This window comes from Hevea brasiliensis, chromosome 3 (assembly GCF_030052815.1).
Source record: "Hevea brasiliensis isolate MT/VB/25A 57/8 chromosome 3, ASM3005281v1, whole genome shotgun sequence".
Classification (NCBI taxonomy): Eukaryota; Viridiplantae; Streptophyta; class Magnoliopsida; order Malpighiales; family Euphorbiaceae; genus Hevea; species Hevea brasiliensis.
The window spans coordinates 105,312,643-105,329,073 of NC_079495.1; the positions used below are offsets into that span (position 1 = coordinate 105,312,643).

The 16,431-nt window shown below is 36.5% G+C and overlaps 1 protein-coding gene across 1 annotated transcript; it reads left to right on the forward strand.

Moving 5' to 3' along the window:
* Positions 1–2,827: 2,827 nt before the first annotated feature.
* On the forward strand, positions 2,828–3,544 carry LOC110651298 (60S ribosomal protein L34-like). The gene has a single exon (XM_021806591.2). It carries the CDS (start codon positions 2,906–2,908, stop codon positions 3,266–3,268), a length of 363 nt encoding a protein of 120 aa, XP_021662283.2. The 5' UTR covers positions 2,828–2,905; the 3' UTR covers positions 3,269–3,544.
* The last annotated feature ends 12,887 nt before the right edge of the window (positions 3,545–16,431 follow it).

The window sequence follows — 16,431 nt, forward strand, 5'->3', positions numbered from 1 at the left end:
ACTCAGAGAGTAAAATATCAATTTTAATCATAATCTCTATAACTATCTAAAGCTAATGCACCCTGTAGAGTGAAATGCAACATCAGCAATATTTTCACATCATAACAGCAAAAAGGTAATTTGGAGCACTCACACACCCAGTAATGTCAAATTATAAATATATGGGAGCTGATCCCCTATACAGCTCTCTTTAATCCAACATGTGCCAGCGAAGAACTCAATCCGGACTTTCGCTTAATAAACCAAATTAAGGTCCCAGCGAAGAACTCAAGCCGTGTTTACCCCGAAGGACCAGGTCCCAGCAAAGATCTCAAGCCGTGTTTACACTAAAGGACCAGGTCCCAACGAAGATCTCAAGCCGTGTCTACCTGTCCTATCCATAGCCAACACCACATCACACGCACGCCAACACACGCACACTGCCCCAAATTACCACAACAACATCCATGGCACTTTAACAGTTGTGAATGCAACATAAAACATGCCTAGAGTTTAACTACATAGATATATATATATATATATATATATATATATATATATATATATATATATATATATATATATATATATATATATATATATATATATAAGTGATGCATGGGCATGCTTGAACATATAATAATATCGAAATTACAATTAAAATTAATATTTTACTCACAGACTTGATAGCAATCACTATGGCGGCTGGGCGGAGGAAGAAGGCTATCCCGGTTCACCTGAAAATTTTATTATAATTATTTAATATAATTAACTCAATACAAACTAAGAAAAGACCAAATACGTTCTAAATCGTGCCGAAAATCCGGCAGAGTCTCCCCTATACCTAGGACCTACCCAACGTGCAAAAGGGCTCAAAACGCACTTCTATATCCACAAACCATACACCCACAACTCAATCACATCACACAGCCCCTCCTGGGCCCATCCAAACAGTCATCAATCACAATATGTAAAATTACAATTTAGTCCTTATAATTGACCATTTTTCTAAAAACTACCCAAATAAACTCTAAAAATTCTAAAACTCTGCCCCGCAGTCCTTAGCAATATTACTAGGCTAATGTAAAAAGAATAATAATTTTCTGAGCTGCCACGAATATTTTATGAATTTTTAATCCCATTTAAGCACTAGAAAATTACGAAAAAGTAAGGTTCGGGTTTACCTATGCCGATTCTGATCTCCGGAACGCGCTCGGGGCGTCTGACAACGGTGGGGTAGCCAAAATCTCGATCCAATTCCAAGACTTTTTCTGTAGCCGGTCTGTCTGGCCGGAAATTCACAGACCTGGACAACTGTCGAATTTCCACGAATTGAAGGTACCTACACGAAGCCCACAACACGGGGGTTAGTATAAAATTTTTTACGAAATTTTCTAAGCTCATTTGATGCTCGAAAAAATACTGCAAAATTTCGTGGGATCCACCGAAAAATAGTGTCGAAAAATTTTGAAATTTATATTGCCGCGAAGCTCTCGACGAGTGGAGCGCTCTGGTACTCTCGGTTTCCTCGTGGGGTTCACAGTTTGCGAGAAATCTAGCCCAAAAATTGAAATGGGCTAAAACTTCATGGACAAAAATTGGACAACCAGCTCAATGGATTTTGGTGTTCTTGGTGTCTATGAAAAGCTTTCGAGGTGTAGATGGTGTTTGACACAAGACCCCACCCAATTGGTGGCCGGATAGGCCGAATTTCGGCCGGAAAGTTGAAACGGCGCGCGCGCGTCTGGTGGTCTTCGCGCTCATTTTCCGGCCGCTTGGAGCTTCGGCTGGCCGTGGGGAGGTGGTGGGGCAGTGCGCCAGCGAGGTGGGGAAGGCTGAGTGGCGTCGGCGCAGCCTAGGGGTGAGGGGGGAGAGAGAAAACGGGAAGCGAAGGAAAAGAGGTCGGTCGCGTGAGGGAGAAGAAAGAAGAAAAAGAAAAGGGCCGGTCCGATCCAGTCTTTTTCGATTCAGCTGGTCCGATTCAAGATACAAAATTTTGAATTTTTACTATGCCTTGGGACCGAAAACGAGGTCCAAAAATTTCAAAAAAAATTTCAGAAAACTCAGAAAAATTCGTAGACTCCAAATATATTTTTAGTTTTGCCACATGGTATTTAAATTAATTTTTAAAAATCATTAAAGTTTTATATTTTCGAGAAATCAAACCCAATTTCAAAAATTCGAAAAAAATTTCAAATAATTTCTAAAATTTAAATAAAATAAAATATTAATATTTATCCATAAAATAATAAATTTAAAAATTAGGGGTGTTATATATATAATCTATATCTATTTATTTATAATAATATAATATAAATTAATATTAATTAATTAATTAATTTATATAAATAAAGATTAAATGAAATTATGAAGGGATAACAATGTACTTAGTCTTCAACGAGGAAGGCGTCACAGAGAACAAATCAACTGAAGACATAATCAACTAAAGCCTACGCTAAATATATTTTATGAATAGCAAATACACAAAAAGTCTGGTAGATGAAGTGATGATGTTAAAAATGTATTAATTAAAAGTTGTTATCATGACAAATCATGAAAATTAAAATAAAATAAATTGTGCCATTATTTTGAAAAATTTTCTATAAAATGCTTTTGGAAAATTCAGTTATAAATATGAAAATATGTAATGATGATGGATCCGTCTTGATCTGAATTAATTTTTATGATTTTCATATAAATTAAAAATTATATAAATAAATATATCTTGATTTAGATTCAATTATAAAAATGAGCAAAGTATAGAAATTCGAACCGACCCTGACTAGAGACAAAGAAGAAGAGGGATAAAAAAAAAAAAAGCCCAATAATAGAGTTTTGAGCTCAAGTTATATTGTTAACACTCCCTTCTCTGCTTTAGCAAGCAGCTCCCACCCTCAAAATCCCAGGTGAGAAAGAGAAGTAAAAAATGGTTCAGAGACTGACATATCGGAAACGGCACAGTAATGCCGCCAAATCGAACCAGCACCGGGTCGTCAAAACCCCTGGAAGAAAATTGGTGCACCCGACCACAAAGAACAGAGCTAGTGGTCCGAAGTGCCCTGTTACTGGCAAGAGGATTCAAGGGATTCCGCACTTGACACCTGCTGAATATAAGAGGTCAAGATTGGCACGAAACAGGAGAACTGTGAACCAGACTCATGGTGGACTACTGTCCGGTGGCGCTGTTAGAGAAAGGATTATTCGAGCCTTTTTGGTTGAAGAACAAAAGATTGTGAAAAAGGTCTTGAAGATTCAAAAGGCAAAGGAAAAACAAGCCTCTAGAAGTTAAGATTGAAATGTTCAATGACTTGGATCATTAGTCGAAACAGCCAATGTTGTGAGTCAAGAAAAGTACCAAGGGCATTGTTCACTTTTCATCCATTTTCGACGCCTTATCTACGAATTATGCTGCAATTTTGTGCTGTTTTATTATTTATCTTTTGATGCTTTCTTGAAACTCTTTCTTGGTTGACGTGTAATGACAGATTACTTGGTAATTGCAGTTACTGGGTAATTTACATTCAAGTTTATATATATATATATAAAAAAAAGGTTATATTGTAAACACGCTGAATTATAGAGATGTGGTATTGTGGCCCACCTTCTCCTAGATGCAGCAGCTAAATATTCAAAATCGCATGACTATTCACGTGATATATCTCTATAATATGCCAATAAGAAATGACGGGTAATTTTCACTGAATGCCACTCAATTTTATAGGTTATTTCAACAAAATTATTCAATTTTAATTGTTTTTTAAAGTTATTCAATTTCAATTGTTACTAGATATTACAGTTTTTATGTTAATATGCTGACCTGACATCATTTTATAAATAAAATTACTTAATTATCATTTCTTACATTGAAATCTCTTTTCTCTCTCTCTCTTGGTTTTGTACTCCTTCTATTTTTCTTTCTCTCTCTCACTCTCACTTTTTACCTCTCTCTCTTCTCTCTCTCTCTCAATTCTCTCTCTCTCTCTCCCCCCTGAAACCCAAAAAATAATAGAAATTTAAGAGATATCCAAAATAAAAAAATAAAAATGCACATCAAAGAATACAAAATATATTCAAGCATCAAAATCCCATTAATTGAAACTTTAAACCAGTGAATCTAAATCCAAAATCAATAAATAAATATTCAACAAATCCAAAATCAAATATCAACAATTGAAATCCAAAACTCAACAAAAATCAATGAATTGGAGAAAGGACCAAATTGCAATGGTCGACGCTAATGCAGACTTTGGTTTTGCACTGTAAAGAGGCTTGAAGGGCAATTGTGAATAAGGTAATGAAGGTAAGAATATAGAAGAAAATCTAGGACGTAAAGAAAAGAGAAGAGAATGTCAACAAATATGCTTGAATTCATAAACCAAAAGCACAATCAATAAATCCAAGATTATAAAAGAAATTGAAATTTTCATGGAAGAAGACAAATTAAGAGCTTCCAAATAAATACCCATCAGCCAAAAATTAAAATGGCACCAAAATATTTACCCCTCAGCCTACAAAAATCCAAAGCATAATGACCAGCACTACAACTGTCACACATTACCCCTCTGTAAGGTATAACATGATCCCGTAGAATACCTAATGAACTACCGAACTTCTCCTACTGATAGCTCATTAAGTACCCTACAAGGGATTTTAAAACAAATTTCTTACTTTTGAAAAGTGGTGAGCATTTTCTAATAGGTATTTAAAACATTTAATTAAATTTAAAACTAGTTAAAATTTTTAGTCCATTTTATTTTTCCGCAAATTTTATAAAAATTTTGGCAGAGTTCCGTTTGTATTTTGAGAAAACAGTTCTTCAAATACCTAAAAAAAAGTACTTCCAAAAATTTTCTCAACCACTTCTTCAAATTCACAATCAATCTCAACCAATTTCTCAAGTTTCAAATTCAACAATCATCAAATACCATTAATGAATTTCATTCAATTCAAAATAAATGCTACCATTTATATTTCATTAATGACAAAGTAATTTATATACACCATTGTAAAAATTTACATCAAAAGAAATTCAAACTAAATTTTATTATAAATTTTATACAAACTTTGTACAAGCTGCTCAAGTCCCATTTTTACATGTCCATACATTTATGTGCAATACATACATCAAAATGAATATTTACAGTCAGGGTATAACTTATACCCGATAATTTCAAGCAGGTAGCTCCCCTGTCCTCAGCAGCTCAATCTGCTGCTCCTCTAGTCTCTATATCTGCGACAGCAATAACAGCTATCGCTGAGCACTAGGACTCAGTGGTGCACAACATACTAAAATATTCTTTATGCAGAATTAAAATCACATTGATTCAAAAATTGGAATGAATATGAGGATTAAATACAAAACATGAATTATGAGATTTTAATCCCAAACAATTTCATTTTTGAAGTATCAAATCACATTTCATAAAACCCACAGTTATATCATGCCATTCGAAATAAATATAATCTCAATAGCCAAAGGCTAAGGAAAAGTCATATCACAAGGCTAGCTAGCTCAAATATATGGATATCCATTCAAATTCCTCTTCTACTGGCACACACCTCAACACTTCATCCAGAAAAGGAATTAAAATTCGAAACTGATTAATCCCACTAGTCATGCTAGTGAGGTGTTCAAATATATGGTCATGACACTGTGGTTTCAAAACTTATCTTAACAATTTGCTAAACATTGCCATTTCAAATATACACAATAACTTTAAACAATTTGAATCAAAGCATCATAAATAATGTCACAATTCACTATTTCAAATTATTCAAAACAATATGCAGAAAATAATTTATAGAAATTATACATTGTGCACAAACCTTAAACGAGTTACCTCTTTGCCTTGACTCGATTTCTCGGGTTCTTTTCGGGTGTTCTTTTCAATTGAAACACACAATTTCACAGTGTTTCAGTACCATAACTTAGCATAAATCCAAAAATAAATTTAACTTCACTTTTACCTAGCTCTAATGTGCTAAACTCGACGTTCTTTAAATTTTGTGTTTCGAGGTTACTATTCACTATACTATTCAAGTCAAATTGTTGACTTTCCAATGCTTAATAGGTATGGGAATTCCAACTTCACCCACATACCACATTTTGGTCACTAAATTTGTTGGTTTTGGTTATTTATTCAAATTCTAAGTCTTTTAGGCAAATTTGATAAATTTTCAGTTTTGGTGTCAAGGTTGCACTATTCCATTGGTCATTTTACTGTTGGAATTTGGCAAAACTTTCTTCATAGAAAATGTTCCCTATTGTCTTAAGTTTATTCTCCTTTTTGAATCACTCAAATTGGAGTTTTGTAACTCAAGTTATAGCAATTTGAACCATGGCTGCCGGATTAGACTCAACCCAGATTTTCTGGGCAATTTTTGGTTCTGACAGTTTTAGGTCACCAAATTTGGGTGGCCAAATGACTTGGTTAATGGCATAATTTGGGTTTGTGTCCTTCATGAAAATTTTAGGTCTATATCTCAACTGTCCACTGGTAAAATTTCAAGTCATTTAGACCTGCCTAGCTCAAGTTATAGCCAAATGAACAATGGTCAGTTTGTACAGGGCAGACTGAGATTTTCCAGATTTGGTCAATTTGTTCACTAGGTTTTGGTCACTTTTTGGGCATGCTTCCTAAATGAAAATTGTGTCTTTTAGTGTCTATTTTCATTCCCAATTGGTCTCATACCAATTAGACTTGTAAATTTTTAGTTTTGGTCCCTCAAAGGGACCTTGGTCATGCTGCCAGCAGCTTGACCACACTCAATCCGAATTTGCTTTTGGTTCAAACACTTTTAACACATTTCATTTGGTCACAATTGACCATTTCTCACTTCATACTAGGTCAAAGACATCATTTACCCATTTCTCACATTTTTGGTCTCTAAACCCTAAGTGTCCAAACCCTAACCACATTAATTCATTGCATTTAACTAATTCAAGACATTTAATCATAATCATTCAACACCAATAAGCTCACATACACCTTTAAATTCACCAAGTTCATGCATACATATCTCAAACCCTAGTTGACCGAAATTTAGGTTTAGTCCTCCACAAATGTTTTCTTTTGATTTCTTTAGTTTCTAAGTTACTTTAAGTTACAAACACAACTAATAAATCTCAAATTTTCAAATTAGGGTGCTTACCTCCACTTGGATTTGAATTCTCTAATTTCCTTCTTCTTTTCTTCTTCCTTTGGTGATAAATCTTCTTCTCAAGTGACTAAAACAAGTTTTTATGGAGTAATTATAGAAGAAATTGGGGTTTTGTAGGGATTTAAAAGCTTGAAGCAAGCTTTAATGGAGTTTTAACTAATGGAGAGGGAGAGTGAGATGGGAGACGACAATTTAGGGAAAGAAAAAGAACTTTTTGCTTTTTTTTTTTCTTTTCTTTTATGAATTTTTTTTATGCTTTTGGAAGACCATAAATCAATTTAATTAGATTTATTAATTATAATCTTTATGGCATCATGCATGATGTCATGCATGATGTCATCTCCCTCCACTTTTTCATTTTCTTTTTTTTTTCTATTTATTTTTCTATTAGTTCTTTAATTTAATTTCTGATTCTGAAATTTTCTTTTCTCCGATTTTATTTGACAATTAGGTCAGGAGTCAGCTCTCGTGGTCAATTGACCAAATTGCCCCTCGCCGGTTCAACCCGGTTTGCAAATAATTCAATATTTCTTCTGGCTCATTGACCTAATTATTTGACTGGCTTAACAGTTCTTTTTCCTGATTTTCTCTTTTTCACTGTGTTCGTAATGATCCTAAGGACATCAGCGTCACATTTTACGGTTCGAAATTTGAGTTTAAATCGACTTCGCAGTTGTTCCCAAGAAGGTCACCCATCGCTGTGACTCTCGACTCGTTTAACTTCTTATGTTCTGTTTTTCTTATTTATACTTAACTAATTGGCAATTACTAATTATTTATGTTTATGGCTTATCTAGTTGTCTTAAGTGTGGTTCTAATCCCCTTAATTATCCAGACCGACACCGATCACCGGAACAGTGAAATATACCAGGCTATACAAATAGGGGTGTTACAATTCTCCCCCCCTTAAATAAATTTCGTCTCAAAATTTTACCTGGTATCAATCTCTGAACAGCTATGGGTGCTGTCTCCTCATGTCCTCCTCTCATTCCCAAGTAGCCTCCTAGCCCGAATGATGGTTCCACAGCACTTTTACCAATGGTATCTGCTTGTTCCGTAGCTCTCACCTTATAAGCCAGAATCTCTATGGGTTCTTTCTCATATGTGAGGTCTGGATTCACTTCAATTTCTTCTACTGGTAGTACATGAGATTGGTGTGATCGATACCTCCTCAACATAGACACATAGAAGACATTATGTATCTTCTCCAACTCTGAAGGCAGTGCCAAACGATATGCCAAAGGACCCACTCTTTTCAGAACCTCATATGGCCCAATGAAGCGAGGACTCAGTTTCCCCTTTCTGCCGAATCTCATAATTCTCTTTTAAGGAGAAACCTTGAGGAATACTTTCTCACCCACTGCATACTCAATATTTCTTCTCTTCAAATCAATGTAGGACTTTTGACGGTCTGATGCAGTCTTAAGTCAATCTCTGATCACCCTGATCTTCTCCTCAGTTTGTTGAACAATTTCGGGTCCAATCATCTTTCTTTCACCCACGTCATCCCAACAAAATGGGGTTTTGCATTTTCTGCCATACAAAGCTTCATATGGAGGCATCCCAATGCTTGATTGGTAGCTGTTGTTGTAAGCAAACTCAATCAAAGGCAAGTGTGTGTCCCAACTACCCTCAAATTCAATCACACAAGCCCGTAGCATGTCCTCCAAGATCTAAATTACCCTTTCAGACTGGCCATCTGTCTATGGGTGGAATGCAGTACTGAAGTTCAATCTAATTCCTAGGGCTCTCTGAAGACAACCCCAGAATCTAGAAGTGAACCTAGGATCTCTGTCTGATACAATGGATACTGGCACTCCATGTAGTTTCACAATTTTATCAATGTACAACTTGACCAATCTTTCTAAACTGTAGTCCATCCAGACTGGAAGAAAATGAGCAGACTTGGTCAGTCTGTCAATAATGACCCATACTGCATCATGACTCTTCTGTGTCCTTGGAAGTCCCATCACAAAATCTATTGTTATTCTCTCCCATTTCCATTCTAGTACTGGTAGTGGACGTAATAACCCAGCGGGTACTTGATGCTCTGCCTTTACTTGCTAACAAGTTAGGCATTTGGAAACAAACTCTGCCACATCTCTTTTCATACTCATCCACCAGTAATGCTCCTTTAGCCCTCTATACATTTTTGTGCCACTAGGGTGCATGGCAAAAGGAGACTCATGTGCTTCCTTCAAAATGATCTGCCTCAAATCAACATTATTGGGAACACATATTCTGCCCTGGTTTAGCAGTAGACTATCATCTCTGATTGAGAATTCTGGTTTCTTGCCCTGTTGGACTTCTTCTAATAATTTCTAATACTTCTGGTCATTCTGAGCAGCCATTCTGATCTGATCAATCAACACTGGTTGTACATGCCATGCAACTGCTGTCTGCCCATCATCATTAATCTCTAAGCTGGCATGCAATGATCTTAACTCATGTGCCATAGACAAAGGAGTAACCCATAGACTTACCATAGTCTTGCGACTTAAGGCGTTAGCCACAACATTAGCTTTCCCTGGCTGATAGTCTATCAGACAATCATAGTCTTTTATTAACTCTAACCATTTCCTCTGTCTCAAATTCAACTCTTTCTGGGTGCTTAAATACTTCAAACTCTTATGATCTGTGTAAATGTAACTGTAACACCCCTATTTGTATAGCCTGGTATATTTCACTGTTCCGGTGACCGGTGTCGGTCTGGACAATTAAGGGGATTAGAACCACACTTAAGACAACTAGATAATCCTTAAACACAAATAATTAGTAATTGTCAATTAGTTAAGTATAAATAAGAAAAACAGAACATAAGAAGTTAATCAAGCCGAGAGTCACAGCGATGAGTGACCTTCTCGGGAACGACTGCGAAGTCATTTTAAACTCAAATTTCGAACCGTAAAATGTGACACCGCAGTCCTTAGGACCATTATAAACACAGTGGAAAACAGAAAATCATGAAAAGGAACTGTTAAGCCAGTTAAATAATTAGGTCAGGGAGCCGAAAGAAATATTGGATTATTTACAAACCGGGATGAACCGGCGTGGGGCAATTTTGTCAATTGACCCCGAGAGTCGACTCCTGACCTAACTGTCAAATAAAATCGGAGAAAAGAAAACTTCGGGATCGAGAATTAAATTTAAGAACTAATAGAAAAATAAATAAAAAAAAGAGAAAATGGAAAAGTCAAAAGGTGATGACATCATGCATGACCTCATGCATGATGCCATAAAAATAATAATTAATATATTTAATTAATTACATTTTTGGTCTTCCTAAAGACATAAAAACAAAAAGTAAAAGAAAAAAAAAAGAGTTAATTCTATCACTTTTATGACATCAAAATGATGTGAAAATTTATTTTTAAATTCCCACAATTTTTGACCCATTCAAATACATAAAGTGAGACCTAAAATACATAAAAAGAAAAAGAAAAACATTTCATTTTCTGCTCCCAACCAAAACGGCAGCCATCATCTCTTAGCTCCACCATTGTCTCCCTCCATGAAAGCTTGAGTTCAAACTTCTAAACATCCATCTAACCCTACCTTGCCCCAAATTCTTCCATGCAAACTTGTAAGAGTGACTTGAGAAAGAGATTGAAGAAGGAAAGAAAGGGATAAGGGAGTGAAGTTGAAGAATTAAAGTTCAAGTGGAGGTAAGCAACTTACTTTGGAAATTATGGTTTCTTATTTGTTTATTTAGTTCAATTAACTTAGATTTTCACTTAAAAATCAAAGAAAACAATTGTTGGGGGACTTTTAGTGAATTCAGCTAGCTAGGGTTTGAGATATGTATGCATGAACTTGATGAATTTAAAGGGTATGTGAGCTTTTTGGCGTTGAATGATTATGATTAAATGTCTTGAATTAGTTAAATGCAATGAATTAGTGTGGTTAGGGTTTAAGAACTAGGGTTTAGAGGTAAAATTGTAAGAAATTAGTAAATGATATATTTGACCTAATTTGAAGTGGGAAATGGTCATTTGAGACCTTACAGAGAGTGTTAGAGGTGTTTGAATCAAAGCCAAATTCGAATTGGGTATGCAGCATGACCAAAAGTCAACTTTAAGGGACCAAAATGAAATTTTACAAGTCCAATTGGTATGGGACCAATTGGGACTGAAAACAGGCAATAAATGACACAATTTTCATCTAGGAAGCATGCCCAAAAAGTGACCAAAACCTAGTGAACAAACTGACCAAACTTGAAAATCTGCAGTATGAACAGTACACATGAACAGTAATCGTGTTTGGGTCATAACTTGAGCTAGGAAGGTCTAAATGACCTGAAATTTTACCAGTGGTTAGATGAGATATATACCTAAAACTTTCATGAAGAACACAAACTCAAATTATGCCATTAACCAAGTCATTTGGCTACCCCAAGTTGGTAACTCAAATTTGCTAGCACCAGAAAATTACCCAGAATTCTTGGTTGTGTCCAATCCGGCAACCATGGTTCAAATGGCCATAACTTGAGCTACAAAACTTCAATTGGGGTGATTCAAAAAGGAGAATAAACTTAAGACATTAGGAAACATTTTCTATGAAGAAAGTTTTACCAAATTCTAATAGTAAAGTGACCAATGGAACAGTGTAACTTAGGACTCCAAAACTGAAAATTGGCAATTTTGCCTAAAAGACCTAAGTTTTGAGAAAACAACCAAAACCAACAAATTTAGTGACCAAAATGTGGTATGTGGGTGAAGTTGGAATTTCTATACCGATTAAGCCTTAGAAAGTCAACAATTTGACTTGAATAGTGTAGTGAATAGTAACCTGAAACACAAAATTTCAAGAACGCCAAGTTTAGCACATTAGAGCTAGGTAAAAGTGAAGTTAAATTTATTTTGGATTTATGCTAAGTTATGGTACTGAAACACTGTAAAATTATGTGTTTCAGTTGAAAAGAATACCGGGAAAGAACCCGAGGAACCGAGTCTAGGCCAAGAGGCGACTCGCTTGAGGTTTGTGCACAACATTACTATGCTTTAAAATTCATTGATAAAGTGAATAAAATATGCATTTTACTTTTGTTTTGAATTGTTGAAAGTTTATTTGTGATATTATTTATGATGTTTTGATTTAAATTGTGAAAGTTATTGTGTATATTTGAAATGACAATATTTAGCAAATTGTTAAGATAAGTTTTGAAACCACAGTGTCATGACCATATATTTGAACACCTCACTAGCACGACTAGTGGGGGTAATTAGTTTCGAATTTTGATTCCTTCTCTGGAGAAGTGTTGAGATGTGCCAGTAGAAGAGGATGTGAATGGATATCCATATATTTGAGCTAGCTAGCCTTGTGATGTGATTTCTCTTTAGCCTCTGGCTATTGAGATTCTATTTGTTTCGAATGGCATGATCTAACTGTGGGTTTTATGAAATGTGATTTGATACGTCAAAATGAAATCGTTTGGGATTAAAATCTCATAATGCATGATTTGTATTTAATTCTCATGTTCAGTCAAATTTTTGAATAAATGTGATTTAAGTTCTGCATAAAGATTATTTTAGTATGTTGTGCACCACTAAGTCCTAGTACTCAGCGATAGCTTTTATTCTTTGTCATGAGATATAGAGACTAAAGGAGCAGTGATGAATCACGAGGATTAAGGATCTATCAGCTTGAAGTTATCGGGTATAATTTATACCCTGCCTATAAATATTTATTTTGATGTATGTATTGCACATAAATGTATGGACATGTAAATCGGTCTTGAGCAGCTTGTACAAAGTTTGTATGAAGTTTATAATAAAAATTTAGTTTGAACTTCCTTTGATGTAAATTTTGTAATGATGTATATATAAATTGTTTTGTCCCTAATGAAATATGAGTGGAACTATTTTATTTAATTTGAATGAGATGAATTGCTAGTATTTTGAGGATTATTGAATTTTGAACTTGAGAAATTGATTGAGATTGATTGAGAATTTGAAATAGTGGTCGAGAAAATTTATTGGAAGTATTTTTCTCAGGTATTTGAAGAACTGTTTTCTCAAAATACAGATGGAACTCTGTCAAAATTTTTATAAAATTTGCGATAAAATTAAAATGGACAAAAATTTTTACTAGTATTTAAGCTTTGAATAAATAATTTTTATTCTTACCAAAATGCTCACCACTTCCAAAATGTAAGAAAATTGTTTTAAAATCCCTTGTAGGGTACTTAATGAATTATCGGTAGGTGAAGTTCGGTAGTTCATTAGGTAGTCTACGGGAACATGTTATGTCTTACAGAGGGGTAAGGTGTGACAGCAACACTTTTCCCCATACAAATAGTGTCTCCAGATCTTAAGAGCAAACACAATAGCTACAAGCTCCAAGTCATGTGTCGGATAATTCCTCTCATGCGGTTTTAGCTGGCGTGATGCATAGGCAATGACATTTCGATCTTGCATCAATACACAACCTAACCCATTGTGAGAAGCATCACTATAAACTGTATATTCTTTACCCGGAGTAGGTAAGGTCAGGACTGGAGCTTCAGTCAAACATCTTTTCAATTCATCAAAACTCTATTGGCATTTATCCGTCCACTGAAATTTCACATCTTTTCTAAGCAGCTTGGTCAATGGAGATGCCAACATGGAGAATCCCTTCACAAATCGACGGTAGTATCAAGCTAAACCCAGAAAACTGTGAATCTCCGTAATATTTCTGGGTGGCCTCCAATTAAGGACAGCTTCAATCTTACTTGGATCTACCTTGATGCCCTCTTCTGATACTACATGCCCCAAGAAAGATATTTCCTTCACTCAAAATTCACACTTCGACAATTTGGCATATAGTTGTTTCTCCCTCAAAGTTTGTAGTACAATCCGCAGATGTCTATCATGCTCTTCTGCATTCCTCGAATAGACCAATATATCATCAATAAATACCACAACAAACTGATCGAGTTATGGTCTGAAGACAGTGTTCATCAGATCCATAAAAGCAGCCGGAGCATTAGTTAACCCGAATAGCATGACCAAGAACTCATAATGGCCATAGCGGGTTCTGAAGGCAGTTTTAGGAATACTCTGCTCTTGTACTTTCAGCTGATAATAACCTGATCTCAGGTCAATCTTGGAGAACACAGCTGCACCCCTCAACTGGTCAAACAAGTCATCAATGCGGGGCAATGGATATCTATTCTTTATTGTCACCTTATTCAACTGCCGATAATCAATACATAAGCAGAGAGTGCCATCCTTCTTCTTTACAAACAACACTGGCGCTCCCCAAGGTGACACACTAGGGCAGATAAAGCCCTTGTCAAGCGGCTATTGCAACTGCACTTTCAACTCTTTCAATTCTGCAGGTGTCATTCTATATGGTGTTATAAAGATTGGGTCCACACCAGGCATAACATCAATCTCAAACTGCACCTCTCTTTTTGGAGGTAATCCTGGCAATTCATCAGGAAATACATCCAAAAAGTCACATACAGTAGGGATGTCCCTTAGTGCTGGACTCCCCACTTGGGTGTTTATCACATGTGCCACGTATGCTTCACACCACTTTCTGATCATCCTTATGGCTAGTGCAGCTGAAATGATGTTTGATGGCAGTAAATGCCTCTCCCCATGTATTACCACATTACTGTATAGAGGGAGACCAAAAGTGACTGTCTTCAGTCTACAGTCAATCATGGCAGGATGCCTGGCTAACCAATCCATGCCTAAGATGATATCATACTTTCTGAAGGGCATTTCAACTAAATCTGACAGAAAAACATGTCCTTGGATCACCAAAGGACAGTCCCTATAAATTATGTTGACCCGGACCTCTTGTCCTAACGGACTAGTTACTAGCACTTCAAAACCCATTTGGACACATGGAACAGTAAGTGAACTGACTATGCTAGCACTAAAATATGAATGGGTTGAACCCGGATCAAACAACACAAATACCTCTTGATCAGAGATAGAGAATGTACCAGTTACAACATCTGAAGTCTCAGCCTCTTCTCGTTGTCTCATCGTGTAGACTTTGGCTGAAGCACTTCCTTGTGCTGACTGACCAACCGTACCCTGACTGCCTGAAGCAGTGCCTCTACCTCTGCCTCTTCCACTGCCAACTGATTGTGAACCTCTGGGAGCAGGACTCTAAATAGATCCTTCGGCAATAGTAGGAGCTGGACCATATTTAGGAGCACTAGTGCAGTCTTTTGCTAAATGGCCCTTGCCTCCACAGTTAAAACAGGCTCCAGTGGCCCAATAGCATTCCCCCCCCATGAATCTTGCCATAAGTCTCATAGGGGTGGGCAGAATATGAACCCCTGCTCGACTGCTGACCAGACCTAGGGGGTCTCTGTCCAGAAAATCTGCCCCTACCAAATCTTCTACCTCGACCCCTGCTAGATCCACTAAATTTCTTCTTCTTTCTAGAGGTACCACCAGAACTTTGTTCAACTGGTTTTTCCCCCTTATCTTTCTCTGATTTTTCAACTTTTTCTGATTTTTCTTTTGTTGGGGTCGCTTCTGATTAAATCCTTTCTAACTCGAGTGCTTGAGACATGAGTTTTGAAAAATTACTGTGTCTGAATCCCACTACTTGCATTCTCAAACTAGGCTTCAAACCTATCTCAAATCTCTTGCATCTTGCCTTGCTAATGGAAAGGAGACTCCCAGCATAATGACTTAAGCAGGAGAACTCCCTCTCATACTCTGCCACTAATCGGTTCCCTTGTTTCAAACTCAAAAATTCTTATAATTTCTGATCAACATATGCGTTTGGGATGTATTTCTGTCTGAACTCTCTAATGAAGTCATCCCAGGTCAGTACTGGTGGTTCAGCCAAGCTGTGGGGGATGGTCTTCCACCAATCATACGCATCCCCTTGCAATAGCGACACAGAGTATTCAAATTTCAACTCATCTGGGCAGTGCAGCTTCTTAAATACTCTATCCATCCTTTTAAGCCATTGCTCTGCCTCTAAAGGGTCCACTGTACCCTTAAATTCTGTAGCCCCATACTTCAATAACTTATCATACTGTCTGGCTGGAGGCAGTGGTTGTGCCACAAGTGTCTGGGGTGGAGCTTGAGCAGGCATACTGACCATTTATTGAAACATCGCGACCATCCGCTATGCAAGCGTGACAAAGCTGCGGCATTTGTGGGGCTGGTGCTACTGATCCACTGACATTCTGTAAAGCTGGGGCTTCCCCTTGTGCCTCAACTTCAACAGATTGCTCGACTGAGCGATCCCCTTCTTCCATTTCAGTCTGAAATTAGGGTATCTCCTGAACAAGTAACACATGGAAATTTCCCTCTGTTAGTTCATATTTAT